General features: G+C 43.2%; 1 protein-coding gene across 3 annotated transcripts in view; it reads left to right on the top strand.

Moving 5' to 3' along the window:
• LOC141085522 (transient receptor potential cation channel subfamily M member 4-like) overlaps nucleotides 1-4524 on the top strand; it is a 174660-nt gene extending 170136 nt beyond the window's left edge. For all 3 annotated transcript variants that reach the window (XM_073570942.1, XM_073570943.1, XM_073570944.1), the window contains exons 24-25: nucleotides 445-541; nucleotides 869-4524. In XM_073570942.1, the coding sequence (XP_073427043.1) occupies nucleotides 445-540 (96 nt within the window). In that variant the 3' untranslated portion in view covers nucleotide 541; nucleotides 869-4524. The remainder of the gene's footprint in view (nucleotides 1-444; nucleotides 542-868) is intronic.
• Nucleotides 4525-10493: the final 5969 nt, after the last annotated feature.

Genomic DNA, 10493 nt, shown 5'->3' with positions numbered 1-10493 from the left:
GGGGTAATAACATGCAAAGTCTATGTGACTGGGGGTCACTCAGGGTCCGAGACTGGAACACCGACATCCACATACTGTCCAGAAAGCAGGTTCCCTTTAATAAATCCCCAAGCCAGCCCCCGCCTTTATTCTCGCATGTATCATAGTATCTGGAAGGTGACCTCGAGGCTCGGCTTAGAATGAAGCTTGGCAAGCTTTAGTAAACGTTAATGTATGCCGGTCCTCTCCAATTACTGCACACACAAGTGCTGTAACTTTCCAGCCAGAATCCAGGGTTCATTCAAGGAAACCATTGAGATAAGAAATGAAAGCGTCATCTGTTTATTCCGAATTAGCTCTATCAGCACCGATTTCCATGATGTCACAGGAGAGGAGGGAGTAGGGCCAGTCCTAGGTCATACATCTTCTAACAGTCGGAAGTTACATGAAAAATGTGTATTTCAGGTGGAATATTGCGCTAAGGCACTGTCCTGGATAGTGGAGGCTCTCCAAGATAGTGGCACAGTGAAAAGTGACAAACCTCCTCCTGCTCATAAATAAGGTAAGTGGCAAATATGGACATGGAGTCCAATAATCAGGCAGAAAATGTGGCTATGAGGCATTTGAGGTGCAATTTACTTACCTATAAATGTTCATAAACGTCCCTGGTCACACAAAAAAATCTAGAGTACGTAGAAGGGCTCGAGAAAGCAGATCCCTTGATGAAGCGCTAAGTGCGAAACTAGAGACAGAGGAGGTTTATCCTGGAAGGAAGAGGCAGCTGCAGTCTTTTTCCATTAGCTAGTGTCATGATCCTTGTCTAAGAGACATTTTCTTTTTATGACATTTATGTAAAAAATTCTAACTTTTTTTATCGTTCATATTTTAGGTGGATTTTTTTTTTTATTCGTTGGAGCATTTAATACTGTTTACTGCCATATGATGGATGACACCACGGCCTACCTTATGTCCTATACTTTTCTAATGAATCCCGCCGTGCTCAGCTGTTAAGGAGGGTATTTTTTAAGACTCCTCACTTTTTTATCTGTTGTCAATTCAATTCTAGAAAATGATGAAAAAATCTGTGATGATCAGAAAACCATTCCATTTTTATAAGTTCATGCTTTGCTCAACACAGCAGGTGGAGAGTTTTATAACCTTGAACCATTACTCAGCAAGGGAAAAAATACTGTATTTCATTTTTTTTCATATAATCTTATTAATATCACCAGGAAGTACTGACAGTAGTCCGGCCCCTAGGGGCCAATGGTCATGGGTCCCTCACCAACCACTATAGCTGTAGTACACTTAATCCAGATTAACACAATGGAAAGATTTACCCCAATAGACAGTAGCAGCCAATCCAATCACAACTGCTTTTTTTTTTTTTTTTTTTTTCCAAGACTGCTTTGGAAAAAAATAACTAAGTGACTATTTTGTTTGGGTAACAGACAATTTTAGAAATAGAACATTTTGATAAACTTGTCAAAATTTTGAGAAGTCATTCCAGCAAATTTTGGCCTGTCACAATTGAAAAAAAAAAGGTGGCATTTCAGTAAACCCCAACCAAATGTTTGCATTTCTGACAAATTTTGAATGTTCTCAGGATGATCCTCGGGGGCTGGACTTAAAGTGGTTGTCCCCTTTCACAATAATTTTTCCTGAAAGCAATATTATTAGTAAAATCCAGCCCGATCCAGCACTGAATCTCCGCCGCTGTTCCCCGTGTCTTTAATTGTCTGCAGCGCTAACTTCACGTTGACAGCCAATCGGTGAGCTCACATCATTTCCATCAGCTCACCGATTGGCTGTAGTGCTGCAGACAATGAAAGATGCTGGAAGCAGTGGTGGAGACTCAGTGCTGGATCAGGGGAGGGTGAGAAAGCACAGTTTTTGTTTTTTTATTACTAAAAATAAACTTAGAGGAAAAACTTTTCTGATATTCCATAACCCCTTCAAACATCTCTTTAATCAACAGAGCTGTTAGTATATATTTTAAATGTGTGAATCCAGCCTTAGAGTATTTTTTTAAGAGTTTGTTGCATTTCTTGACTTCATGAATATTGTCTCGTAGACAGAACTCTTGAGCCGGGTAATCTTTTTATTATGACTGGTTTCAGTGGTACTAAGTACTACTACTTTATATTTATAATGATAGAGAATTGTTGTTGTTCGGTGTTTTTTTTTTTTTATATATATATATATTTTTTTTCTTTTTTTCCTGAAAGAAATCTCTTGCATTTACAAGTCTGGGAAATTCTGTGCACTTTGAAACGGTTCCAGATTTTCTGTCTCATTAAGAATTAATGTTTTTTCTCTTTCTTTTAAAGATTTTTTTTTTTTTAAAGAATGTTTTATGTGTTTACAGAACAATAAAAGTTTCTATAGAATCATAAATATTTGAAGTTGTCATTCACTTGTGCCCTGAGTAAAGATGGCCTAGAGTGTCAGACCAAGGACTATGGACTCATCGGAGGAAAGGGCTTTGGAGGTTTTGCTCCAAACCTATATTCACTGTACCTCCGTATCATATTATTTTAAAGCGTACTTTATTATATTTTTAATCAGTTTTTCTCTCTGCAGCGCCATCTGGTGGTCATAACTGTTTAAAGCAAGCAGACAAAGGCCTAATGGGCTGTGAGACTTTTTTTTTTTTTTTCCCCACACTTGAATAATAATAATATTTATTTTTATATAGCGCTAACATATTCCGCAGCGCTTTACAGTTTGCACACATTTTCATCACTGTCCCCGATGGGGGCTCACAATCTAAATTCCCTATCAGTATGTCTTTGGAAGTGATTGAATGATTTTAATTATGAAACGAAAAGGACAATCATTTATTTTTGGCTTATTATTGGAATTGGGTTTCATTAAAAATTTTGCACAGTGTTGATTGGCTGCAGAATGAGTTATCTGAGAATCCATCAGCGAGCTCATTCTAACTGGAGATATATCATTTTATAACTGGAGATATATTATATCCTTTAAGTGGCAACCACAGTCTGTAGAGCTGCTGCATCCCACTGAATTTATTGCTATATCTCAGAGGGTTGTCCATTTTTTGGGAATTTATCTATTTATACATGCTTAAGTGCATGATGTATTTGGAGCTAAAAAAAAATAGTTTGCAAATGGCTTTCATTACAAATATTGCTCCGTTTTGCTTTTACAGTCTGTTTCCTGTACTTTTACCTTTTGATGTGGTCTGTGGTCATAATTCAGCTGAAAGGAGCTCAGAAAAAAAGTTTAAAAAAATCCTTGTCAGGCCATCCTAGTGAGCTCACTGACAGAGTCTCCGATAACGTGCCTCCAGTAGAGTTGTCTGAAGGAAAGATGCTTTGTGGCATCCAGATATTATGTTTAGTGCCACCATGGATGGCTCGTGCTATGGGTGGCACTCTAGAACTTTGCATTTATTTGTTCCTGCAACTTAGCACTGCTATGCAGAAAACAAAAAATAATTAATTTGGCTCACTACTCCAACAATTCAGGTAGAGATCCCAGGAAAATTTTGATATCAAGTAGAAAAAGTTCAAATAGTATACAAGTAATACAAGCCTTTGCCAGTAGGTGGCACCATTGATCTATACTGTAGCAATGATTGCTTGGTAATCAGTGAGGCTTGCAGAGATCTCTGCGCTCTTTGCTAATGACTTTCCTCCCAATTGTCCGAATGCTGGAACCAAAATTAATTTTCCAAGGCACCAAATATATCGAATAGAAATCACTCTCAAGCCGAACAGTAAAATTCTGGGGTTGGATTTTCCAGGCGATACTCACTATTGGCCCCATCATGGAATCTTGTGGACTGGGAACATTGCATTGACCATCTACCCGGAATTGCTGTAAGACCAGGGATGTAAGGAATAAAGAAAATAGTTGCATTTTTAACCTGCTTATGTAATTATTACAACCCACAAAATTAGATCTTCACCCCGACCACCACTGACAAAAAGCAGAACTTACAGAACTTGCCCATTACTTCAAGCTCTTTTCTATCTGTCTTGATTGCTGCAGCTAGGATCATATTCCTCACCAATCATTACACCGATGCCTCTACCTTGTGCCAGTCATTACACTGGCTACCCATCCACTCCAGAATTCAGTATAAACTTATTACCCTCACCCACAAAGCTCTCCACGGCTCAGCACCACCCTAAAAACGCATTTATTCAGATTGGCCACATTAACCTAATCTATCTCTGTGTGGCACAGCAAAAACTTTTTACCATAACCAGATTTCCCGCATCATGTTCCCACATGCTTTATGCATCCATTAGCCCTCTGTGTCTGTACTGTTACACACTTAACATTATGGCTGGTCCGAACAATGAAGGCAATTGTTACCACCCACCTTTCGTGTCTCCCTCTTTCCCCATAGATTGTAAGCTTGCGAGCAGGGCCCTCACTCCTCTTGGTATCTGTTATGATCTATGTGATTATTGTTATGCTGTAACGTCTATTGTCTGTACAAGTCCCCTCTGAAATGTAAAGTGCTGCGGAATATGTTGGCGCTATAGAAATAAAATTGTTATAAAATTATTATTTCTATTCAGTTTGTTAGCACATATTTAAGCAGGCTAAAAGTGCACTGCTAGCTCCTAATCCCATCCAACTTCAACGCAGTATTTACAAACATGACAGCAGCGGTGGTCAGTCTCCTAGGCAACATGTTGTAAACAAAAGAGAAGTGTTAATATCTCAAGAACAGCTAGAAATTTTAAAAAGCAGTTAATCGCAAAAGTGCTTGTATTTGCAAGCTCTATCTATGAAAACTTCTTTACAAGGAATGCTAATTTATAAGGTAGCTACATCCAATAGGTTGTTTTCTTTCCTTCTGGAAGAGGACTTGTTCTGTAGTTTTGCTCATGTAAATAATTGACCATATTATAATTTATACTTTACACCAAGGAGATTCATTAATGTTGAGTTCAGAAGTGGTGCAAATAATTACTATCCTGTGATACCTTAAAGGATAATAAAGCAATATTCTATGCTACCTGCAGATGGCGACAATGCAGCACAGATCAAATGCTGAGGTTTGTTGGCTAGGACCATCTCCACTCATACACCTGCCCCGCAGCGTGCCATTTAGGAGTCCCGCGCTTGCCAAGTGTCACTCGTCCAGGAAAGGAATTGCTGCCAACTGACCCAGTTTTCTTAGCTGAAACACTCCTTGTGCTCCAACTTCAGCCGCCACCGCGATGCATTCTGGTTGCAGTTTTGTTTCCAGCGTACTTTTCCTGTAATCCAGAAGTCTACAGAAAATGTAACCATTAACCCCTTCGCACCCGAGCCTGTTTTTGCCTTCGTGACCGGGCCAATTTTTTCAATTCTGACCAGTGTCACTTTATGAGGTCATAACTCTAGAACGCTTCAACGGATCCTACTGATTCTGACAATGTTTTCTCATGACATATTGTACTTCATGATGGTGGTAAAATTTTTTAGATATGATCTGCACTTATTTGTTAAAAAAAATCAAAATTTGGCAAAAATTTAGAAAATTTTGCAATTTTCAAACTTTTAATTTTTATGCCCTTAAATCAGAGAGTGATATCGCACAAAATAGTTAATAAATAACATTTCCCACATGTCTACTTTACATCTGCACAATTTTGGAAACATAGTTTTTTTTTTTTTAGGAAGTTATAAGGGTTAAAAGTTGACCAGCGATTTCTCATTTTTACAACAAAATTTGCAACACCATTTTTTTTAGGGACCACCTCACATTTGAAGTGAGTTTGGGGGGTCAATATGACAGAAAATACCCAAAATTGACACCATTCTAAAAACTGCACCTCTCAATGTACTCAAAACCACATTCAAGAAGTTTATTAACCCTTCAGGTGCTTCACATGAATGAATGGAATATGGAAGGAAAAAATAAACATTTAACTTTTTTTTCACAAACATTTTACTTCAAAACCATTTTTTTTTATTTTCACAAGTGTAAAAAGAGAAAATGAACCACTAAATTTTTTGTGCAATTTCTCCCGAATACGCCAATACCCCGTATGTGGGGCTAAACCACTGTTTGAGCACACGGCAGAGCTCAGAACGGAAGGAGTGCCGTTTGACTTTTTCAATGCAGAATTGGCTGGAATTGAGATCGGATGCCATGTCGCATTTGGAGAGCCCCTGATGTACCTAAACAGTGGAATCCCCCCACAAGTGACCCCATTTTGGAAATTAGACCCCCCAGGGACTTATCTAGATGTGTGGTGAGCACTTTGAACCCCCAAGTGTTTCACTAAAGTTTATAATGTAGAGCCGTGAAAATAAAAAAAAATCATTTTTTTTCCACAAAAATGATCTTTTAGCCCCCAATTTTTATTTTCACAAGGGTAACAGGAGAAATTGGACCCTAAGAGTTGTTGTCCAATTTGTCCTGAGTACGCTGGTATGCCATATGTTGGAGAAAACTACTGTTTGGGCACACGGTGGGGCTCGGAAGGGAAGTAGTGACGTTCTGAAATGCAGGCTTTGATGGAATGGTCTGTGGGTGTCATGTCGCGTTTGCAGAGCCCCTGATGTACCTAAACAGTGGAAACCCCCCACAAGTGACCCCATTTTGGAAACTAGACCCCCCAAGGAACTTATATAGATGTGTGGTGAGCACCTTGAACCCCCAAGTGTTTCAGTAAAGTTTATAATGTAGAGGCGTGAAAATAAAAAAATCATTTTTTTTTCCACAAAAATGATCTTTTAGCCCCCAATTTTTATTTTCACAAGGGTAACGGGAGAAATTGGACCCTAAGAGTTGTTGTCCAATTTGTCCTGAGTATGCTGGTACCCCATATGTGGGAGAAAACTACTGTTTGGGCACACGGTGGGGCTCGAAGGGAAGTAGTGACGTTCTGAAATGCAGACTTTGATGGAATGGTCTGCGGGCGTCATATTGCATTTACAGAGCCCCTGATGTACCTAAACAGTGGAAACCCCCAATTCTAATTCCAACCCTAACCCCAACACACCCCTAACCCTAATCTCAGCCCTAACCATAACCCTAACCACAAACATAACACCAACACACCCATAACCTTAATCCCAGCCCTAACCCTAACCCTAGTCCTAGCCCTAACCCTAACCCTAGCCCTAGCCCTAACCCTAGCCCTAACCCTAAAGGCCCCGTCTCACTAAGCAATCTCGGTAGCGAGATCGCTGCTGAGTCACAACTTTTGTGACGTAACAGCGATCTCACCAGCGAGATCGCTATGTGTGACAGCGATCAGCCCCCCTGCCGGTATCGCTGATCGCTGGAAGAAATCTCTGGACATTTCTTTGGTCGCTGGTCTCCCGCTGGCCAGCACGCATCGCTGTGTGTGACAGGCGGGAGACCAGCGATCAGGTGTAAAAAAAAAAAAAAAAAAAAAAAAATAAAATAAAAAATATAGTTATTCTCACCTTCCGATGTCCCGTTCAGCCATCCTGCCTCTCTCCACGCTCCGGTCCCAGTGATCCTTTGCACGAATGACCGCGAGACTTTGTTATCCCGCGAGACCGTGACATCTCGCGGTCATTCATGCAAAGGATCACTGGGACCGAAGCGTGGAGAGAGGCGGGATGGCTGAACGGGACGTCGGAAGGTGAGAATAACTATATTTTTTACTTTGATTCTATTTTTTACAGGATGGCCAGCGATGCCGGGTGCTTGGCATCGCTGTGCTGATCGCTGGTGAAGCTGTCTGTGTGACAGCTCACCAGTGATCACATAGCGACTTACCAGCGATCCTGACACCTTGATATCGGTGTCGGGATCGCTGGTAAGTCGCTTAGTGTGACGGGGCCTTAACCCTAGCCCTAGCCCCTGCATTTTTTTTTTTACTTTTTTTTTTTATTTTTGTCACAAGATCGCTGCACTGCGATCTGACTCATAGTAACGCCACTTCACCTCTGATCATCTGTCAGTGTGAGATCAGAGGAGAAGCAGCGTTACTATGTGACAAGATCGCTGCCTGGCACATAATAACGCGACTTCTCCTCTGATCTCACAATGACAGATGATCAGAGGAGAAGCAGCGTTACTGTGTGACAAGATCGCTGCCTGGCACAGCTGTGCCAGGCAGCGATCAGCTGTGCCAGGCAGCGATCTAGTCACACAATAACGCTGCTTCACCTCTGATCAGCTGTCAGTGAGATCAGAGGGAGAAGCCGCGTTATAATGAGGGAGATCGCCGGGAAACAAGCAGCTTTCCCAGCGATCGCTCCCATTGGCTGCTGTGACGCTGACGTCATCGGGACCTGAACCAATCAGGTCTCGATGACGTCGGGGGTCCCAGCATGCATTGCGCACCGGGATCCCCGCGTTGGAAGGTATGTGGGGGTCCCGGGGGGCACAAAACCGCCGACAGTAGATAAACGTCGGCGCTGCACAAAGCCCAGCAAGCGCCAACGTTTATCTACTGTGGGCGGTCGTGAAGAGGTTAAAAGATGTTTGGTAATATTACGGAAAAAAAAAGCGAACAGACCTCTCGTATAAGAGAGTAAAGTCCAATCCCAAAGGAAAGAGCATGATATTCTAAAACTAGCTGAAGAGCCCGGCATTGCCCGGGCATAGTAACGACAGTTAATTATAACAAATAATATTATATATATAAAGCTGAGTATAGCCCCGCCCACTCTGCATAGCCACATTCACTATAATATCCCACATCATCCCGTCAGCCAGAGCTACTGGACTACTACCCCTAATATCCCACATCATCCCGTCAGCCAGAGCCACCGGACTACTACCCCTAATATCCCACATCATCCCGTCAGCCAGAGCCACCGGACTACTACCCCTAATATCCCGCAACATCCCATCATCCAGAGCCACTGGACTACTACCCCTAATATCCCACATCATCCCATCAGCCAGAGCCACCGGACTACTCCCCCTAATATCCCACATCATCCCATCAGCCAGAACCACCGGACTACTACCCCTAATATCCCACATCATCCCATCAGCCAGAGCCACCGGACTACTACCCCTAATATCCCACATCATCCCGTGAGCCAGAGCCACCGGACTACTACCACTAATATCCCACATAGTCCCGTCAGAGCCACCGGACTACTACCACTAATATCCCCACATCATCCCATCAGCCAGAGCCATCGGACTACTACCACTAATATCCCACATAGTCCTGTCAGAGCCACCGGACTACTACCACTAATATCCCACATCATCCCTTCAGCCAGAGCCACCGGACAACTACCACTAACATCATCCCGTCAGCCAGAGCTACCGGACTACTACCCCTAATATCCCACATCATCCCGTCAGCCAGAGCCACCGGACTACTACCCCTAATATCCCACATCATCCCGTGAGCCAGAGCCACCGGACTACTACCACTAATATCCCACATAGTCCCGTCAGAGCCACCGGACTACTACCACTAATATCCCACATCATCCCATCAGCCAGAGCCATCGGACTACTACCACTAATATCCCACATAGTCCCATCAGAGCCACCGGACTACTACCACTAATATCCCACATCATCCCTTCAGCCAGAGCCACCGGACAACTACCACTAACATCATCCCGTCAGCCAGAGCTACCAGACTACTACCCCTAATATCCCACATCATCCCGGCAGCCAGAGCCACCGGACTACTACCCCTAATATCCCACATCATCCCGTCATCCAGAGCCACTGGACTATCCCCCTAATATCCCACATCATCCCATCAGCCAGAGCCACCGGACTACTACCACTAATATCCCACATCAGCCCTTCAGCCAGAGCCACCGGACTACTACCCATAATATCCCACATCGTCCCGTCAGCCAGAGCCACTGGACTACTACCCCTAATATCCCACATCATCCCATCAGCCAGAGCCACCGGACTACTACCCCTAATATCCCACATTGTCCCGTCACCCAGAGCTACCAGACTACTACCCCTAATATCCCACATCATCCCATCCATCAGAGCCACCGAACTACTACGACTAATATCCCACATCATCCCATCAGCCAGAGCCACTGAACTACTACCCCTAATATCTCACATCATCCCGTCAAAGCCACCGGACTACTACCCCTAATATCTCACATCATTCCGTCAAAGCCACCGGACTACTACCCCTAATATCCCACATCATCCCGTCAAAGCCACCGGACTACTACTCCTAATATCCCACATCATCCCATCAGCCAGAGCGACCGGACTACTACCCCTAATATCCCACATCGTCCCGTCAGTCAGAGCTACCAGACTACTACCCCTAATATCCCACATCATCCCGTCAGCCTGGGGCAGAACCAGAGCGCTGAGTGGCATGGCCCTAACTTGCATACCAATGATCCCTTTAAGAGAGACTGGGGTAAGAATCACAGAGCGGAGTGGAACGGTCCTAACTTCCATACCGGGGATCCCTTTGAGAGGCTTGGGGTCAGAACCAAAGCACTTAGTAGAATTGCCCTAACTTCCATACCAATGATCCCTTTAAGAGACCCTGGGGTCAGAACCACAGCACAGAGTGGAATGGTCCTAACTTCCATAC

Source organism: Dendrobates tinctorius, unplaced genomic scaffold, assembly GCF_039654945.1.
Source record: "Dendrobates tinctorius isolate UK_male_01 unplaced genomic scaffold, ASM3965494v1 ptg000028l, whole genome shotgun sequence".
Lineage (NCBI taxonomy): Eukaryota > Metazoa > Chordata > Amphibia > Anura > Dendrobatidae > Dendrobates > Dendrobates tinctorius.
This window is presented reverse-complemented; position numbering and strand designations above follow the sequence as displayed.